General features: G+C 38.4%; 1 protein-coding gene across 1 annotated transcript in view; it reads left to right on the top strand.

The window, feature by feature from the left end:
• VPS39 (VPS39, HOPS complex subunit) overlaps nt 1-20,013 on the top strand; it is a 31,112-nt gene extending 11,099 nt beyond the window's left edge. Inside the window, exons 8-25 of the mRNA XM_009277618.2 lie at nt 1,177-1,360; nt 1,888-2,008; nt 2,374-2,494; nt 3,274-3,403; nt 4,577-4,719; nt 5,567-5,710; nt 6,268-6,409; nt 6,699-6,785; nt 10,099-10,172; nt 10,790-10,888; nt 11,138-11,255; nt 11,715-11,843; nt 12,315-12,417; nt 13,362-13,407; nt 14,122-14,271; nt 14,432-14,566; nt 15,157-15,248; nt 16,418-20,013. Of these exons, the coding sequence (XP_009275893.1) occupies nt 1,177-1,360; nt 1,888-2,008; nt 2,374-2,494; nt 3,274-3,403; nt 4,577-4,719; nt 5,567-5,710; nt 6,268-6,409; nt 6,699-6,785; nt 10,099-10,172; nt 10,790-10,888; nt 11,138-11,255; nt 11,715-11,843; nt 12,315-12,417; nt 13,362-13,407; nt 14,122-14,271; nt 14,432-14,566; nt 15,157-15,248; nt 16,418-16,490 (2,091 nt within the window). The 3' untranslated portion in view covers nt 16,491-20,013. The remainder of the gene's footprint in view (nt 1-1,176; nt 1,361-1,887; nt 2,009-2,373; nt 2,495-3,273; nt 3,404-4,576; nt 4,720-5,566; nt 5,711-6,267; nt 6,410-6,698; nt 6,786-10,098; nt 10,173-10,789; nt 10,889-11,137; nt 11,256-11,714; nt 11,844-12,314; nt 12,418-13,361; nt 13,408-14,121; nt 14,272-14,431; nt 14,567-15,156; nt 15,249-16,417) is intronic.
• Nucleotides 20,014-21,010: the final 997 nt, after the last annotated feature.

Here is a 21,010-nt window from a genome sequence, read left to right as displayed (position 1 = left end):
AGTCTTTAAACTTACTGTCGTTAATCTAGTATTACAGTTTCCACCTATGCTTCATTTGACAGCTGTATTTGATTCTCTTTTCTGCCTTTACAACTGGCGTCTGCTGATGATACAGGAAAATGAGATGAAGATGAAGTGCATCACGTGTGTGTGTGTACATGGGTGGCAACACTGATCTGTAGTCGACAGGAAAACTGCACAGTAATTTTATAGTCACTTCAAACTGACACTGCTCACAAAAGAAGTGATACCTTTCTGCAGCCCTCTCCTAGTGTTGATTCCTCCGTTTCTAGCGATACGAGTAGTTGTGCAGCTGCTCAAGCAACCGGAGTGCGGACTTGCTGTCCAAGTGTCTACTTTGGGTTGACTCCGGTGCTTGACCAACACATCCTTGAATGGCTTCATTTCACTAAATAGGTGGAAAAAATACACATTTTTATGGTATTGTGTTTTGCTGGCTAGCTGTTGATTTATAAGAATGCTTGAGCTGTAATGCAAGGGAAGCAGCAGGAACATGTAGCTGGAGTTGAAGGAGAAGGATTCTCTGTTTTGGTGGCAGTGAGTTGTCAGCTCAGCTCATGAAACACTCTTTGGATTTTTTTTTTTTGGGTGCGTTCAATGAAACACTCTTCAGTGAGTTGTCAGCTCAGCTCATGAAACACTCTTTGGATTTTTTTTTTTTGGGTGCGTTCAGTTCCCTGGACAGCATGTGGCCACAAGAATGAGTGGCTAGGGCAGGGAAAAAGGGTAGGCAGGTTGCTTGGCTTTTAGTTTTTTATGTGGCAATGCTCCCTCATGCCAGAATAAAACCATGTCAAAGTTTTGGCCTAAATGAAATAATCTGGTTACACCAAGAAGTGTTTGGACACTTTAACTGATGTTGCTACTGTGCTATGCATTTTATACACCTGTATGAACTATGTGCTCAGCTACTGTTATAGTAACAGGAATATATCATCTTGGACACAAAAGCATCTTTATTTCCAAATGACGTATAAGCAAGATAAATGATCATATGCAGAGAATTTTATTGCTACTCTTTAAAACTGTACTTGTCCTGTTAGTGATTAGTCTGGGTTGTAAATCCCTCTAGGGGGGTTTTGGCTTTGGTCTTATGCAGCTTTGAAATTAAGGTTATTTTGAAAAACATTTTTTAAATTTTCTGTATTATCCTAGGTGGATGGAAAAGGATCCATCAAAGAACTGTTTCCCACAGGGAAGCAGCTGGAACCATTGGTAGCTCCTGTAGCAGATGGAAAAGTTGCAGTTGGCCAAGATGATCTAACAGTTGTGCTCAATGAAGAAGGGATCTGTACTCAGAAATGTGCCTTGAATTGGACAGATATTCCTATAGCCATGGGTGAGAATTAGCAGTAATTTTTTTAAATTTGCTTCTTTACTCCTTTGTATATGACAAAATCGTTACGTTCCCAGTATTTAGAAACTAGCTGGATTTGCAATGTGACAGTGTCTAAAGTATTTCAAGTTGTACTCCGAGTGTGGAAGGTTTCATGTGTTTATTTTTGTTTCTTCCTCTTTGCTTCTAGTCTGTATGCCTATCTCCTCCTCAGAAAATAGGCATATTGCGTATCTTTTATAAAGGGACAAGATTTGAAATGGAAGGTAGTGTGTTAAAGCACTGTAGTTCTTCTGAGCACCTGAGTGCCACAGAAATTCCTTCTGTTGAAAGATGAACAAAAAGCCTGGTAGTAGTGATTAGCAAATTGCTGTCAGCGTTGGGCGTTGAGTTTTGTTTTTAATAAGTAAAAAAGGGACACGTTTCAAGGGAAAAAAAAAATTGAAGAGAAGCCTTACTTTAAGTCATGGCTTGTTTCAAGGCATACTTGAGAACAATCAACTTGTATTTTTCACTTGTTTCACTAATAGAACACCAGCCTCCCTATATCATTGCTGTTCTGCCAAGGTATGTGGAGATCCGTACTTTTGAACCCCGGCTGCTGGTACAGAGTATTGAGCTGCAGAGACCACGCTTCATCACCTCTGGAGGGTATTGAGTATAACTGATTATTACTTTTGTTGGGCTGTCTGAGAGTATGGTAGCACTCTGAGAAACTGGGAGAGGAAGAGCTTTTCTAACTCCCTCAGCTTAAGAAGTAGCATTGAAGCAGTCTGTTTTTTATGAACAGATGGATGGAGGCCATACCTTGAGGAGTAAGTGATAGTTGAGTGTCTTTGGGAATTTCTGATCACTGGAGATGTATTCTTCTCCTTTCTTCTTTGCAATATTGCTCAAGTTGCCCTTGTATCTGATTGATCCATGTGTGTATTAACCAGGATTGGTTTTTTTGGATGGGATATTGCTCCTTTCTCAGTGCTGGAGCTTAGTAACTGACCTTTTTGTCTTGTTCACAGCACAAATATTATATATGTGGCAAGTAATCACTTTGTTTGGCGGCTCATTCCGGTGTCCATAGCCACACAGATCCAGCAGCTTCTGCAGGACAAGCAGTTTGAGTTGGCTTTGCAGTTGGCAGTAAGTACTCAAAAACCTTTGGGTTTGCAGTGGATGCACTTGTGCAAAAGTACACAAAAGAATGTTTGCCTGCTGCTTGGCTGTAGCTAGTCTGGAGAGTTTAACCTCCCTACTGTCCGCTTTGCACAAACTGGTAAACTCTAGCCTTTTTTGACTTAAATTTTAGTTTTGTGCTGCCATTTCTCCATGTTGATCTATTGTGGTTTAGATGTTGAGATATCATCTTGTATGTGAAAGATGATCTCTCTTAGCTGTTACCTAAATCAGTTACCTTCAGACTGCTTGTAAACAGTTTTGCTTGGAGTTGTGTGTTTTGTTTTGTCAAATGACCAGGATTTTTTGCAATGGCCCTTCGTATTACTCCTGAAATGTAATAATTTCTTAGAGATGCTGAAGCAGTATGTTTAATATATTGCTATTACTGTTTTAGGATTTTCTGGTTTCTGGAAACTTCCCTGGAACTACATTAAAATGAATTAATTGCATTTTGTATTGCTAACTTGGAAAAAAAAATAGAAAAGGCAAATGAGTGAAGAGATAGTTGCTGTGATAGAGCGAGTATATAAATAACCAGAGGTAGCTTTCAAACCCTCCAGGTTATCTCAGTGACACAATAAGCATAGCATCCGAGAATCACCATCAGAGGTGTTAACTTTGGAAGATTATCCTTTTTCTTCATATTCTTTCCAAAGGATAATACTCCTGTTATTTCTGTAGTGTTTCATTCTCATTTATGAGGCCCAAGAGTTTTTAATGTTCGTTAATTTGTATGTGTGTAGGAAATGAAAGATGATTCAGATAGTGAGAAGCGACAACAAATTCACCACATAAAGAACCTCTTTGCCTTCAATCTCTTCTGCCAGAAGCGCTTTGATGAATCCATGCAAGTTTTTGCCAAGCTTGGTACAGGTAAGTGCTTGGGTTGGCATTGAGATACCTGGATTAGGAGGAATAAAATGAAGCTCACAGACTATTGTGTGAGGGTTTTTGTTTGTTTTCTGTTTCATTTTTATTTTAAAACAGGGATGTCTTGTGCAGACCAGTCCCCTGTGAATGGCAAGTAGCCTAGGCAGCTATTTAGCTTTTTTTGTGAAACTGGTTATAGTACTTAATTAACTTCAGTCGGTGAGTTAAGTTAAATCATGAATTTGTGCAGAATATTTTTGTATTGTAGGCTATTTTACAGCTTGCATAGCATGTACACAGACCCTTGAAGTTGAGGCTTTCAGCAACTGCCAAAAGCCTACTTGTAGCTTGGAATGAAAAATAAGGAACATCTGTAGATTTGCTAAATCCTTGGACTCAGACCAAACTGAGGACCCTTAACCCTGTTTCCTGTTTAATGAACCAAGCTACTGAAGCCAGGAAACTTCTCTGTTGTTTTGGAAGTCAAAATAGCCTCTGATGCTATTCCTCTGGTTCGTACTAGGATTACTGGAAGAACACCTGAAGACTGTACTCTACCATAGAATAGTGCTTAAGACAGAGATTCTTCTAATGTTGACAGCACATCCCTTGTGCATTTAAACCTACAACTTTTGATGACACTTAACATCATATTTACTTTGGAAAACTACAATGAAAGAAAAGGACTGAGAACTCAAAATACTTTGAACTTAAATTAGAGGGCAGTAATTTTGAATTTGCTAAAACTCCATGAAAACGGGTGCTCATTAGTTACAGATGGTGCTATTCAGTTCTTGTTTCAAAAGCACAGTAAATCTCTTAAAACATAGCTTGTTCCTAGAAATCCTGTCCTATTGTCAGAGTTGGTGATGCTGGGATTCTGCAAGAAGAGCAGTAAGATGATTATAATAATGACTTGTCCTCCAGGTGTGCCAAGCGCACAGGTTGGAACTTCTTGTGCTTGGACTTTGAAACAGTCTTTCTCTTGCTTCTTGTGCCTTGTTTTAGCTTCTTTTCTGTAATAAGCAAATTATGTTATCTGGAACGTTGTGGACATACAAGTTGACTACAAACAACTCTGTTGGAAAGCTAAGCTTGCTCAAAGGTTACATACATTTACGAGTTTGCAAAAATAATGTTATGAATGGTTACTAATACTAGTTATTTTTTGCTTAGATCCCACTCATGTGATGGGTCTGTATCCTGACCTCCTGCCCACAGATTACAGGAAACAGCTACAGTATCCCAACCCCCTGCCAGGGCTCTCTGGGGCAGAGCTGGAGAAGGCACATTTAGCTCTGATAGACTACCTAACTCAAGTGAGTGCTCCTATATCTGTTTTTAGAGCAGGGTTATTCAGTTTTAGCATACTTTGTTGGTTAACTTTTTGCAGGAAGCAGTACGCCTACTCCAGCTCTGTCATGCTAGTGTTAATGGGCTGTCTTCATGGTTGGAAACTGAGAAAGCAGGGGAACTGGAAGATGTGAGGTGCCCCACAGATATGTGGAAGACATCACATGTGACTTTAGTGAGGACTGGACAAAACTTACTCATGGACCAGATCTGAATGAGTCCGCTATTTTATTTCTAGTGGCCTTCTGAAGAGGGCTTGAGCTCTTGATCTTTTGTTTTTGTTTGGTGACTATTGTGGAGGGCACTCTATCCAGGAGACATGTCAAAAGCATGCATTGAAAGGTGGAACAGGAGGTGGTGGGTACTGTAACTTCCTGTCCTCTTTATTTTGTTGTAACTGGAATCTGAATTCCTTCTTACTAGACTAAAAGGAAGCTTGTGTCTGAAGGAGAATAATTTTTGTGCCTAGTAGTCCAAAACCTAAATTGTTCTCCAAATGTTTTAAATGTCTCCTGCCTTCTCTAAAATGTCTCTGTTCAGGTTAACCAAGTTTCCTTCTGACTATTTCTCAAGACTCTGGACTAAACACACTAAACTATAAATTTGCAAAACAAATGTATACACCTGAATGTGGTTGGAAAGGTGATGTGTTGAACAGTTAGTAACAATAAAAATTCTTTAGGAAACAATTGATTAAAACAAGTTATTAAATTGGTTTAATTTAGTCTTTTTACTTGGTAGGTTATATTTGCTGAGGTGGGATGGAGAAATCCATGGCTTTTTCCTGTTAAAATTTCATTTGATGTCCTGCAGAAGAGAAGTCAGCTGGTGAAGAAGCTAAATGATTCTGACCATCAGTCCAGTACCTCACCGCTCATGGAAGGAACACCCACGATCAAATCCAAAAAGAAGCTGCTACAAATCATTGATACCACCCTGTTAAAGTGTTACCTCCATGTGAGTTTCTGCCTGACCTACAGGCCTTTCCTTTACCATGCAAGCTCTGTTGGAATTTCAGGCTGAAATGTCTGAGAAGGAGGATAAGGAGCTACTTCAGAAATTCTCATGCAACTGTCTGTGGTCTAAAAATGGTCTGTGAAACTTTGGTGTTAACTGGTTTGCTCACTGGTCAGGAAGTAGTTTAATGGAATAAAGCAGGTGTGTCCGTTTCTGGTTGCTGCCTCAGTCAGAAGAATGTGGCCTTGCCTGTGTATCTTGAAGTTCTAATGAATGCTTCTCATGTTGCCTTGTACTGTTAAATGCAGGAGAGTATGATCTTTGCTGTCCATGATGTTTTTCAAAGCTCACCTCCCTTCTGGAAGGGGGGGGAATAGCTCTCATTATATTGTTTTCTTTCTGTCCCAACAAATTAGGGAAAGGAAAATGGGCCTTAATCTAAGATGTTAAGCTGTCACTTCTTATGCTATAAGACTTCCCCCCCCCCATTCCAACTCATGTTTTTGTACTATAAACTTAGGAGGTGCGCATGTTTAAGTGCTCCCTTTTGCTTGCAGACGAATGTAGCACTGGTGGCACCATTGCTACGTCTGGAGAACAATCACTGCCACATTGAGGAGAGTGAGCATGTACTAAAGAAGGCACACAAATACAGTGAGCTGATAATACTGTATGAGAAGAAAGGTCTACATGAGAAAGGTAGGTATGAGGTTGGGGTGGGGAGAGGAGAAGGGACAGGAGCATGTATTCCTAATATTGAGTTTTAACTTGTCTTCAGTGAGCAGGCAATATTCTGAAGAGACTTTGTTTCTGGGTCTGTCTTGTGATTAAATCGGTCTTTGTTCCTGTTACCCGTTTGGCCTATGTGTTTAAAATAAAACTTTGTTCTGCCTCCAGTAGCAGAACAAGAAAAATGCACTTTTTTGTGGTTCAAGTTGGAATGATACTTGTGGTTACAAAGGAATGAACCTTTTTGTTTTTCTGAAAGCATTACAGGTACTGGTGGATCAGTCAAAGAAAGCCAACTCACCTCTGAAGGGTCATGAGAGGACGGTGCAATATCTGCAGCATTTGGGTGAGTGTGAAGGAGAGCATTGTTTTTTGTGAAGGTGTTACTCTTGTTTGGCTTAGTGGTTATTCTACTGTTCAGCGACTTGCTAGAGACTTACCAAGCTAAAGGGTATTCTTGTCATCTTGTCTGGTTTCTTGCATGATGCAAGCTTCAAGGTTTAGTTCATGAGTGTCTTGTTGAAACTTGACTATCTTATTGGAAAACATTCCTTACTTCTGATAAAAATTTCCATTGGTAGAAAATATGCCATAGTATTTTGAGTTTTCTTCCAGTGATGATTTACCATCACTGACAAAAGGAAAGTTTAACTTCTGGGTTAGGCTTTCCAGCTGAAAGTCTAGCTTCCAGTTGCTGGGTCTCGCAGTATCTTTCCTGAGATGAAGAATCCTATATGAAGTTTTTGTTTTCTGTGTATAGGTAGATCTAGGTTATGACCGAACAGTTGTAGTTGCTGGTCACAGCATCACGGTAGGAACTTGCTTAGTTGACTATTCATTGTGAACTCCCAAGTCCTTTTTCGGCTTTGCTACTTTTGAGAATAGTCCCGTCCCATCCAATAATACTATTTATTTCTAAATGCACAACTCTTTAAATGTATCACACTACTAGTTTGGTAGTGAGTAGTTTATGAGGGAAATACCTATGTTCATGTCCTAGTCTTACACTGTTGGCAAACTTTTTCCTACAATTACTTCTTTTAAGAACTCCTCCTAGCTTCTGTTAGCAACATGTTTATTCAATGATAATACATTACTTACAATGACATTGAGACCTCTCCTGTTTGTGCCATGTCTCTCTCTTACACTTCTTATTCATTGGTGTCATTTGGTAACATCACTCTTAAGAGAAGTGATCTTCTAATCTAACTTAAAAAATAATTCTGTCAACTTGATAAATTCATCTCGATTTACCTATGTCAGCTGTTCATTTGTTTTACCTGAAATTGATGTTTAAGACCTATAATTATGTAAGTTGTCTGGAATACTTTTCTAAAATCTTGGCAGCTTGCTAAATTTCTTTTAGTCTTCTGGAGCTCTTCTGGTGTTTCAGGACCCTCCTGAAAATCAGTTTTCCTGTATGCTTCTTGCTCAGCTCTTTTAAAACTGATAAAGAATATTCGGGTCTGTTCACTTCAGAGTAATGAAATAGAGTGGAAACAATCTAGAAAGTTAACTATTGCTAATAAATGGAATGTTTTATGCTAATGTCACTTGCAGCTTTCCCCCCAAGTAAATAGCAGAAATGTAATACTGTGTGTGCGTTTAACTGCTCTACCCATTCTGCCTTGATTAATTGATAAGTGTCATTTCTGGGAGTCACTTAAATGAGATGATAAAAGCATTTCAGACTATGGGGTTTCTACAGATTTTTCCCTCTGCTCCCCCTTTGGTGAGGCTTCTGTAGTTAAGAGCTTCTAATCTAAGTAATAATTGATTTTTTTTTAAATTATTTTTTTAATTTTAATTATGTGGGATGTATTTTTAGTTGCTTTCACTTACATTCTGAGTGAAGTAGAACCTCTTCTTCAGTCATCTCTTGTCTATAGGTTTTTGGGCATTTAATGAAATATTCTTAAATAGTTCTCAGGTAATTATAGAATATTTTATCCAGGCTTGTAGCTGTGATCTTTTAAGTCATCAAGAATGTATTACTGATTTGGGTTTGATACTTGCCGTGTGTCAACAGAGTAAGCACTTATTGTTTATTGCATCAAAGCAAATATTAATTGTTTGGCCATGTGATTGGCCATGCCCATCAAAAATATACTTTATCTGTGCAGAGTTAGGCACAGGAGAATGATGTATTTGATTGGGTGGTAGATAGTTCTCTGTATTACGGTATTCTTTATCTGTTAAAACAGTGTTACGCAGAACTTCTTTGTATTATAGCTTATATTTAAATTAGGGATCTGTTGCTGAGAAAGTTTAGAAATTCGGTGCCTGCTTTAATTCTAGCAGCACAAAACATTCTTGCCTGTGATCTTCAGTGTAAATCCCCACGCAGCTGAATGTTATGTGCTGAGGGAGCCCTTTTTTTTTGTTTTGTGATGTGATGTTGGCCTTTTAGTGTTCTGATCTATAAGCTTTGGTAGTTACTTGATGAGTTCCTCCTCTCCTTCTGCCATCTTGAGTGTTTTGAGTAGGTTGTAACTTCATGTTTGATTTGGTCGTGATTTCAGCAAAGGTAACCATCAGTGTTTTGGAAAGGAGCTGTTCTAATTATTCTCACGCTCTTGTTTATAAGGAATTAAGACTTTCTCTTCTGTCTCTTGTTCTACATGAGAACTTACTCCCATGATTTGTCCTGTCCTTTATTTAAATTTTCTCAGTGAGGCTAGCGAACCCATTACCATACAATGTCCTGTTAATTCAGAAAGTTAATTGAAGGTCAGAGAATTTCAGACCCGTGACCTTAGTGCCATTTGCCAAGTCACTGTTTTGTTTCTGAAACTTTGAAATTGGCTTTTCTGGGGGCTATTTTAATTGTTTTGCTTCATAGCACTCATTTTCTGGTTTTTAAAATAGTGCTACTGTGAGGATGCTGCTTGTTTTAAATATTTTAACAAGTAACTTAACTCCTGATGATATTGTGGGATGAAGAAAAGCAAACAATGGCTGCCTTTTTATAGGGTTGGCGTAGGTTTCTGTTTCTTGTATAGTTGTGTTGTTGCATTGTTCGGGCAGTGAATGCCTCGGTGGGTTCTGATCAGGAGGGTGGGGGAAAGTCTTGTTTTCCTAACATGCTTTATAAACTTTGTGAACCAAATTGTTCAACTGAAGGTATTCTTTTAAAGAGGCAGGTCCTAAATTTTCTTAAAAGCTGAAAAGTTGTTACCTGTCATGTAGTTTCTATGCCAGTTACTTCAGTACTATGATGCTTTACTACTTGTTACGAAGTATTTGACCCTTTGCTTATAGAAGTCATTAGACTGGCAGGCTGGAAATGGACTGAAGGAAATTACATAAGTGAAAGTACAGTCTTTTTTTCTACCCTAGTAAAAACAAATTGTAAGGGAAGACTTTTGGAATGTGATTAAGACAACTGAGCTTGGTTTTGGTCTGAATTGTTTACGTTTGGTAGCACTTAGTATTTGAGTCAATTCTAGTTCCTTCTTAAAATTATGTTTGTGAAGTAGTGAAATTGTGACTTAAGCAAATCACACATTCCAGGCTAGATTTGAGTGGGGAAAAAAAAAAACCAAAGCGGATTCTTCCTGTAAAGTAAGCTTTGCTGGGTCTGAAAGCATCTAGTTGTGTTGGGAGTAGATAGATCTTTAGGATTTTAACACTGAGCACTGCTGCTTTTTGTGTTCCAGGCACAGAGAACTTGCACTTGGTATTTTCCTACTCTGTTTGGGTGCTAAGAGATTTTCCTGAAGATGGACTGAAGGTAAGTGTGGTTGAAACAGGCAGCTTGCCATTGAGATTCTTAGTGCAGTGTATGCAATTGGGAGAACTCAATGTAAGAAACCATGTATTAATGCTAAATCAAATTAAATATATAATTTATATTTTCTATGTTCAGTACTGTGGTAAGATTAGCAGTAGATAGAGCAGGACAGCCTTTCAGTTTTTCTCATGCTTTCCATTCTTGGAATACCTTATTTTGTAATAAGTAGCTAGGAACCTTTGATACAACATTTAATGTTATTGATGTCATGCTTTTTGCGCAAGAGCCTGATTGAATATTTTAAATGTCAAATGTTAATTTGCCTTTCTTATTTTCCCTTTCCCCTTTCATATAGAACTGACTTCCTATATTTGGGAAGTGTTGGGCACCATAAAAGTGTTAACTAAGGTGGGGATGTTTGTTAATCCTTTCAGATGCGAGGTAGCTTCTGAGTGCCTAAATAAGCTGCTCAGATTTTCTTATATTCCTTGTGTTTATCTTTGGACATATGTGATGATATGCCGGGCTTCAGTGTCTCAGAAAATACACTTTGGCACTTAAATTAAAAAAAAAAAAAAAAAAAATCACCATTCTGTGAATAAAATTTTGTTTAACAGATATTTACAGAAGACCTCCCTGAAGTGGAAGCTTTGCCACGAGACAAAGTGCTCAGTTTCTTGATAGAAAATTTTAAAAGCTTGACTATTCCTTATCTGGTAAGAGCTCAATCTGTACTGACGCATTGCATTCCGGACAACATGTTACATGTAAGGCTTTAGTTCTCCAGGTGTTGGAGCCTGGTGCTGTCTCAGAGAATGCTATCTTTGCCATAAGTTGTGCAAAGAAAAAATAATTAAAATCTTGAAGTCAAGTTTGGTAAAGGCAAGCATGGAACTGTTGCTTGCTTATAACTAATTACTTCCCCGAGGAAATTTCTGTAACTGAACCTGAACATGTATTTACAGGAACACATCATTCATGTCTGGGAAGAAACCGGTGCAGACTTTCACAACTGTCTGATCCAGCTGTACTGTGAGAAAGTGCAGGGCTTAATGAAAGAATATCTCAATTCTTTCCCTGCAGGTATGTTTAGCCTTTTCTGGTGGGAAGACCAGGGGCATGGGACAGCACAGGGGAGCCTTCGCAGTGTATTGCTGTAAGCCTTCCCTGCTCATATCCAGAAGAAGGCATCCCAAGTGATGAAGGAACTGGAACAACAAAAGTTGTGGGTTTGTAGGGAAGTCTAGTTTATTGCCTCCCATGAGATCTTAAGGGACCAAGTGACACTTTGTTCATGATTAAGTGTGATGGCAGCTACTGCTCCCTGAATTCTACATGTTAAGGGTAGGGAAGGGTCTTGAATAACTGAGTCTGTTGTTTTAGGGAGCTGAAGTAGTTTGGCAGGTGCACCAGAATCCCAGCCTATATAACAGTTTCATCAGCATTTGGTTCCTCCTCATAATGATTTGTTTATCATCTTCTGTGTACTAGTGTAGCGAAATAGTTGTCTTAATGTAGCTTATGTTGCTTTCTTCCATATAGATAAAACTCCAGTGCCTGCTGGGGAGGAAGGAGGAGACTTGGGGGATTATCGCAAAAAGCTTCTACTTTTTCTGGAGAAGTCTAGCTGGTATGAGCCTAGTCGACTAATTAGTGACTTCCCCTTTGATGGTGAGTTCAGTTTCCGTAGGCTAACTAAACCCTAGCTTATCGCATTGTACAGCAAAACCTCCTCATTTATTGTAGAATCAGGGTAACTAGAAACAGAAAAGATGGCTGTATCTGTAGTTGTATGCCACTGGTGTGTATACTAACTCTGTTTTTGCTGGCACAGTTGGGTTTACTAGTCTCTGCAGGATTCCTGTAACTTGACCTAAGACCTTGTGGTGTCTCCCATCACTTAAATATTTACCCTAACTTTTTGATGAGCCTGAATTGCTCAACAGATCTGGTTTGTTGTATCCTAAGGTTACTTAAGAACTAATGAAATGTTACTGAGACTAGTGTGAAGTAGACTTACAGTCTCAGTGTAACTTTAACCTGTGCTCAGACTATAGTTCCTTCCGTTAGTCTGATCGCTAACGGAGCTTATGTTGTCATTTCTCTGTGTAGCTATTGACTAATCCTTCATGCTGTCACTAGGTCTCCTAGAAGAACGTGCTCTGCTCTTGGGTCGTATGGGGAAGCATGAGCAAGCTCTGTTTATTTATGTTCATATTTTGAAGGACACCAACATGGCTGAAAAGTAAGAAGTTCTTTATTTTTTGACTCACTGCCCTGTGGATAGGATGTATAGCGAAATGTTGCTATATGTGAAGTATGAACACTGTAAGCCTTCAGGATCTTCTGGGTTTCCATGTTTTCTTGACTTTTAGGCTCTTCCAGGTATCTGTTCATTACAGATGATGATGCCAAACCCTAGAGGCTTACCTTTTCATGCTCTTCTGTCATTGCTCTTTAGAGCAATATGACTTTCATCAGTGAGTTCTTTGTTTCCACCTGTCCCTAGCTTGTGAACTCCTGTATGTTGTTTTGCTTCCTTTCTCTCTTGAGAGATGTTTACTAACCCAGATGCAAAGTTAAGCTCCTTCAGTTAGCAGAATCCTCTCTAGTAAAGATATGGCATTTTGCTAGATGTATCGTGTCAGGGAACCTTCTGAGTGGATCTGAAGTACTTGGGTGAAAATAGAATTAACTGATACTGGCAGGTATATCTGAATACTGGGACCTGTTCAACATAGCTTTTTTTTAAAGCTAGTTTCAGCAAATGTCTGGTAGAGGACATTCAGGCCTGGTATGCAGTGTACACTAATAAACAGCTTCTCTTTGCGATTTAGATACAATAATTTGATATATCTACACATATATTTTTATGCTATGATGTATTGATTGGAGACATCTTTTTTCCCTTTTTTACACAGCTGAATTAAATTTAGTTTCTGCATGAAAGCTTTTTAAGTCGATTGGAAATGGGAGACTTGCACAAAATCTCCCTTTTTGCCAGCATTGTAATGCAGAGTAAATGGTGTAATTTTGTTGTGCAACTTGATTAATTGATCAGAATTGGATGTATGGTCACTTAACTTGGATGGCTTCAGTAATCAAAGCTTTTAAATGTTAATTTCTGTGGACTGATTCTCTGGGTTCCAAAACTGTCCCTGCATTTCACTTCATTCTTCTCTGTTCTAGCTACTGCCATAAACATTATGACAGAAACAAAGACGGCAACAAAGATGTAAGTAGCTTCATCTTTGCAGTCTTCCTTTTCAGTAAGGATGTATTAGACTATTCATACCATGTTAGGGAGTTTAAAGTTTATGCTCTGTATATACTTTTTCAGGGTTTGTGTAGGTGGACAGGAACCTATGTATAAGCTCTTGGAATTTAGGAATTACTAGATGATTTTTCTTTTAATAAAGTTTATGCTCTGTATATACTTTTTCAGGGTTTGTGTAGGTGGACAGGAACCTATGTATAAGCTCTTGGAATTTAGGAATTACTAGATGATTGATTTCTTTTAAAATTTTTTTTAATTTGTTGAGAATGTTACCCTATCACTGGAGTTGAGCATATACTCTGTAGCTAAAGTTGTGATAGAATTCAGAAGACAAAATACTGTGTGTGTATTCCACATACTTCTGCAGAAAAGTTAATGTTAAAAAGCAGTGGAGTGTTGGTTTCTAAAGATTATGAATGAGTTATGTAGGATGAGGGAGGTGTGATTAAAACTACTTTTATAGAAAAACTTGTGTGGAATGTAAGTCTTAAAAGGCCTTGAGCATCATTGATACTTTTTTTTTGTTGTTTTAAGATAAGAGCTGTTTAAATGAGCACTTCAGAATTTTGAGTGGTATGGGTACAACTTACTAGTACCATTGCTGGGTTCTACCAGCACTGTCAATTGTGGATGCATGCAGTAGTTTCACAATTTTCCTTTTCTGTGCAACAGGTCTATCTGTCGCTGCTCCGGATGTATCTCTCCCCACCTAGTGTTCATTGCCTGGGACCAATCAAGATGGAAGTGCTGGAGCCTCAAGCCAATCTGCAGGCTGCTCTGCAGGTTTTGGAACTACATCACAGCAAACTGGATACCACCAAGGTAAGAAAGACTTGTAAGTACTCAGTTTGTACTGTTGGCAGAAGGTACTGGAGTAGTCAAGTGAGAAGATTTTAAGTGTCAAGCTAAATGTGTCAATTTCTATTCTATTTTGTTCTCTGTTCGTTTTTAATTTTTCCTAACTAAGTATATTTTGCTCCAGGCGATAAACCTACTCCCAGCAAATACCCAGATTAGTGAGATTCGGATCTTCTTAGAGAAAGTCCTTGAAGAAAATGCCCAGAAGAAAAGATTTAACCAAGTACTCAAGAATCTTCTCCATGCTGAGTTCCTGAGGGTAAGTACCCACCGCCTGTCACTTATGGGAATGGTGTTTTAAAACCGATGTTCAATATTTAAATTAACTGTTCCTTATATGGGATGTGTGTCCTCCAGGTGGTGCTGTAGTGCACCTGAAATTAGTAGATGTGCATCAGGTAAATTGAATGTCCCTTTACTGGGAGATGGCAAATACACTCCTTTTAGTTTGGATGAGGTGCGTGCTTTTGCCGTGAGTCTCTGGACTCACTGTGCTCTGGTGTGCATTGCAGGATGATCTTGGACAGCATGGACTGGATTTCTTTCAAATAAACTAAACCAGATGATGTACTTCAGTAGTGCACCTGAACGCCCCTTAGTGATTAGAATGCCTTAGTCTGTGGACCAGGCTAGCTGAAAGTAAAATCCTGCAGTTCATATAGTGTGGGTGTTGGGTGTTCAATACCACCTGCTCGGCTCTACAGACCTTTTGTGCTGTACAACTTGCTAATGTAGATATAGCCACCGAAAATTAAACATTGTGACAGGTTTCAGTTTCACCGGACTAGAAGGGAGCAGTGGTGTGGCATTGCTTTTTGAGCAAGTTTGGTTTTTTTCATTCTTCTGTAGGTCCAGGAGGAGCGGATCTTGCATCAGCAAGTGAAGTGCGTTATTACAGAGGAGAAGGTGTGCACTGTATGTAAAAAGAAGATAGGTAACAGGTGAGAGAGCATGTGCCTTAAAGCTTGGGAAACTGAATCAAATATGAATCTTGTACACTTAAACTAAGAATGTGGCAAAACTTGGAATGTGTATATATGCAGAGAGAACAGCAGTATGAGGGTGGCAATTGAAGAGTGTTTGAATTGGAAATTACATCGCTTAACTGGGTGGCTGGGAAAACATTAAAGCTTTAGTCAGTGAAGTTTATTGCAAGAGTTTAATCCTGCTTTCAACAAAGGAGAATAAAATCCCTTCAGAAACCCATAAGACTTACTTCACAACTCTAGAAGGCATAACTTCTCATACTGAATTTGGAAAATTTTCTAAGAACACTGCCTACTACCTGCTTCTTAACTCGAATTAAGAAGGATGATATAAAGAATCTCAAACTAAAATACATGTGTAATAGTTTTCTATATCTGATGGCTTTGTGGTTCTCTGGCTGATTTACATTTTGTAGCCTAATCATCTTAGGACATCTAAAAGTAGAACTAATTCACTTGATACCTGGATGCCAATAACTTTTCTTGTACCATTCCTAGTAGGTAATTACGGGTTGGTATAGAATGCAAATTTTATTTGCACTTTTTCTTTTTCCTCTTTGAACTCTAGTGAAATGTCACATGACTAGCTTATTTGTTGTTTCTCTTATTGATGTGAACCCTTCTGAGATGTCAGTAGCATCCACAATGATAGGGGAAGGTTCTTTTTCCAAAATATTAAAATGAACATAGGTCTAAATATACTTACTGCTGTGCATATTTTTTGCTGTTAGTGCGTAGCATGTAGCATCAGAATTTAAATTTGCAGATGCAGTATTGTTTTAGTTATCTTGGATTTTTCTAATGCTGGTAAATTCCACAAAGTTTTGGAGGTCAATCATGTCAGTATGTCACCCAGTCTTTAATTTGTTACCAGTGACTTCCAAGTAGTCTGCCTATAGAAATGAAAATAGATTTTTTTTTTTTAAATGATACTCTTAAAAATCCATAGAGTTCTTTTGTCTGGTTTTCTCAAGAATATATTCAGGCTGTAATTTAAACAGCAAAGTGTCACTTCCTTGTAAGCATCTTTCTCCGATTCTGACACAATTTGGATGTTCTTGTTTCAATAGGGAAAACTGTTTGTTTGTATTGACTGTTGATTTTTGTGTTCTGTCTCTTTACAGTGCATTTGCTCGATACCCTAATGCAATAGTTGTGCATTATTTCTGCTCCAAAGAAGTCACATTGGACACCTGACCTTGTTATGGTCAATAATGCCAACATTCATATGAAATTCAGAACTGACGACTTAAGAAGTTGATGCGCCTCAGATTTTTGAGGCTTGTTGCTAGGTTCTCTTATACTGAGTAGCAGTCAATTGTAACTGTGGAATGACTACCTATCTGGCAATATTGATTTACTAGAAAATGACTTAAACCATGTTGTTATAGTGCTGGCAACTACACCGAACCTCTCAGTACTCAGATGAGGAACAGAAACTGATTTTTGTAGTGAGTTTTGTATTGCACTCCAACCTTGCGAATGAGTTACTAGACAGCTGTTGGGCATTCACCACAAGTCAAGTTTTACTATAAAACTTACCTCCATAGGGTGACAATGTTGTGATTTGGCCTTGTATGTAAATAGTTCTTTCAAAAAAGAAAATTCCTTTAAAGTCTTTGCAGCTGTACCAGTGTTGCATGGAGATCACCAGGTGTTTGGCATAGAGAAGGCTTCTGTGCCTATTTCTAGACCTAGAAAATACAATTTTACTTTCATCTCAGTAATGGGAATGTTTAAATGCTGGCCAAAGGAATTCTTTTATTGATATTCAGTGTTATCACCTGACCTTCTGATAAGCAGAAGTTCCACAGGAGGTAGTCAGACAAACTAGACCACTAGTAAGCATTTTTTTTCTTTTTACTTTAGTTTGGGAGCTGTAAATTGAATTAACTTGTGTGTTGTTTGCACTGAATATGTTCACTCTTAGCATGAGTGGAAGCTCAGAGACTATTCTAAGAAGTTCACAGCTGCACTCATACCAAAAAGAAGAACACTCTGTAAAGCAACTTCTGAAGGGAGTGAACTATAGTTATTGCTTGAGCTTCTAGACTACACTTGAGATGTGTGTATACAAAGTTCTTCGGTCTCTGGTTCACTTTCCAGCATTGAAGTAAAATCCAGACTATTTCAACATCTCTCTATTTTAAATGCTCTAGAACTCTTCTGCTCAGGCTGGTACTGTTCTTAAGTTACTCTTGGGCCAGAAGTCTTAACTACAAAAACTAGATTGTAACATACTCCTTGTAGGCTGTAATATTTTTGTCTAACTTATTTTTCCACAAACTTTAATCTATAGCAGATTGGTATGAGGGATATTAAAAGGTTTGATCGGTGCAGAAAGAATCTGCAGTGGTAATGAAAAGGCAGCAGTAGCAAATAACCCAATAGCTGGATATCTGACTGCCAACATCCTGGTCTAGCAATACTTATAAATATGTAATTATTAAATAGTATAGAGCATGGCATGTGACTACCAGATACTGCCTCTTAATCAAGAAGTAGACGAATAAAGCCTGTCTGCCTACGGTGTAACTGGATCTCAGTTAACATTATAGGTTTACTTAAGCCATTGTTATGTGAGTGTTTTTTAGGAACAGATCTGCTGTAGGCTGACAAGTCCTAATTCACTTTCATTTGCCAGTGTTAATAGTTTCCCTTGATAACTTTGTTTTTTCCCTTTCCACATGTGTTTGTATTTATTGTTCATGTGCCATGCATTCTTAGGGATTTCTTGGTCCAGCGTTTTGCTACTTCTGTACTTGGATGTCTTGGGCAGTATTGCTACTGATGTCTTTCTGCAGAGGCTGGGTAGAGGGAATCTGTGGTGGTAATGTTTTTAACCTTGTATTTCTTCTATTTGAAGAAGAGAGCCTAAAAATACTTACATTGGATTTGCACATTCTGTATAGATCTTTATATACTCGTTCAGGTACAGAGGGAAGATGGTTTGGGAGAGTTGTGTTTACAGGTCACTGAGAATGAAAGAAGGGTATTTAAAAAGGCGCTGTATTCTTTGTATACAGATATAACAATATTGCTCTGATTTTTACCTATCTTATGTTTAGAACTGTTAGTCTGATTTTTATTGACCTTCATTATCTGCTACCAGGAGAGCTGTATTCACATATGAGGATCTTCGTTGTGCTCTTACTTTCACGGTTAAGGTTGTGCCTCTGTTCACCTCCATTGCATACCTTTTACGGAGATGTGGTTTGTGATGTTTTTTTTTTGTTGGTTCTTATAATGTGGTTTGGGTTTACTAATCATACAGCAGGTTTATCTAAAGCAATAGATTGTAATAAATATTGTGAACCAGTGTGTGTTTCAGTCATTGTGCAGTTAAGCTTCTCTGGGCTGCTGTAAATGTTTTTATATATTAGTCCTCATTTTCTCCTGGAAGTCAGACCCAGTGCAGGGGCTCCCAGTATCACTCCTGCTTTAATATGTGTAACTCAAATGAGGCTATGTCATACGAGAGCTGTCATCACTTCTCAACTTTGGTTTTTAGATCTACAGGTTTATAGTATGCTTGTGAATGTTCTCAATATCCTACTAAAACACTTTTGTATTCTCTCTTTGAAGAATGTTTTTGAAAGTCTTATACCATTAAATACGTACTTATTAGAGAACACTAAAATTACTGACAATTTTTTGGGGGTGGGGGTATGCTATTTCCAGGTGGGGAGGAATGTTGAGCTCTGTGTGACCAAATTGGGAAATGTTTAGGTTCACAGGTTTGCAGTTGCTTACATTGTAGGTCATAGGCTAGTCTAGCGTTGGAAGTAGAATATTGATCTTAAGTTTTCCCATTCTGTAGAAATGGGAGATATCAGCACTGAAGAAGAGTCTTTGTGTCCATGTCAGACAATTGAGTATATTGGTATTTCTGGAGAAAACCAACCCACCAAAAAAACCCCCAAACCGAAACCTTTGGAATCTTCATCTCTTCTAATGATGCAGCTGCAAGTCACTGCATCTCGGCTCTCCTCTCAGTGCTGCTAATGGGAGCAAAAGGGGTCCCTTGCAATATCTATGCACATATTAAGTACATTAGTATAGTTGGTGATGGTGTCATTTGTTCATGCTTGCTGACAAAAAAATATCTGAATGAAATGTAGATACACATCTACCATTATCACTGTGGGGATGCTAATGCAAGCAGAAGTTATGTTACCAGGTGTAAGGCCATCTCTGTTGCCTCATGTTTTGATGCCATTTTTGCTTGTTTGTTTTCTTAATCTGCTAGGAAATGACAAAAGCAAGTAGCTTCTCTTTGGATATTAAGTTGGCTGTCAACGGTGTCTGTAGCTAGCTAAAACTGCACACAAACACTGTTTGCTAATGGATGATCTGTTGACTATGAAACAATTCTTAAGCATATGTTCTAAAGAGCTTTCAGTTTTTCTTGAGAGAAAAATTCAAGAGAAATTCTGTAAATGTGTGATCCTTGCGCAGAGATTTCACTGGAAGAGGACAACTTCAGGAGAAGACAGGTAAGCCTGATTTTAAATGCAGTTGGGCACTCACAAGATAAAATACAGGTTTTATATACTGCCTTGTAATAAACTGTTGGGAATAATTGTGATTTCTCCATGTTATCTTACTGTGTGAGGCTGCCTCAATTTTCCTGTAATTTATGGTCATGAGCTATATTAGATTAAATAAATCACACAGTTCTGTAATTTTTCTAAGATAAATAAAACCTAATATGACACTCCTTCACTTTCAGTGCAGTGGTATGCAGAAATGCGAAGAGATTGCTTTTTCAGCCCAGTGTCTATCTTTACCATAGCATTTGGTACCACATGAGAGCTTTACGGCTGTTGCTGGCTGTTTTGCAATGGTATCACATTTGCTTTTTGCCTGTGCCTTGACTAAGTCTGTGGATTCACTAACTAGTACTGACTTGTTTATGTTGGAAATGTCAGTGCCTGTGCTTTTACTAGTTTTCTTAAATTCTGATCTAGTGACTGACACTAATGACAGGAAATGATTAATGAATGGGACCTTCCTGAGAATGTGTCACATTCTCATGTTTGAATGGAGCCGGTGACATGCTGCATTACTGGCTTTCATACATTCTCTGCCACTTTCTAATTGTTGAAACACTTAAGTTTGTTTTTTGGTCTGCTGATTCAGTTAACCTCTTTAATAAAAAGCTCCAGACAAGCCAACTGTCAGCAGCTGTTAACAAACTAATCACTTCCAGTAAACAATTTCCTTTATTGTGCTTTAAAAAATATTTTAGTAGTAGACTGAAAAAAAGCTGCTGTTATCTGTTATACAACTTTTCAAGAACCTTTGGTGGAAGAATCAAGACTGCTACATAGAAATGAGAATAAAAGGGGGACTTGTGCAGGCCGCTCACATAGCGAGAGGTTAGATGTGGTGGTAAATTAACGTTCTCCGAGACATCCAAGTGCAGATCAAATTGTGGTGTCTCTACTCAGACCTCCCTGAAACTTCTCTGAACAGCTACAGTCAATCACAAATTCAGCTTTGCTTTCTGGCTTGTAAGATGGGAATTTCTTTCTATTTCAAAATATTCTTTTAGGGTATGCTGAAACTCTGAAAGGGCTTGAAATGGCCAAAGTCCTAGACCAGAGGTTCAACAAGGCCAAGTGCAAGGTCCTGCACCTGGGTCGGGGCAACCCCCAGTATCAGTACAGGCTGGGGGGTGAAGGGATTGAGAGCAGCCCTGCCAAGAAGGACTT

The sequence above is a fragment of the Aptenodytes forsteri genome, unplaced genomic scaffold (assembly GCF_000699145.1).
Source record: "Aptenodytes forsteri isolate BGI_AS27 unplaced genomic scaffold, ASM69914v1 Scaffold146, whole genome shotgun sequence".
NCBI classification, from domain to species: Eukaryota; Metazoa; Chordata; class Aves; order Sphenisciformes; family Spheniscidae; genus Aptenodytes; species Aptenodytes forsteri.
This window is presented reverse-complemented; position numbering and strand designations above follow the sequence as displayed.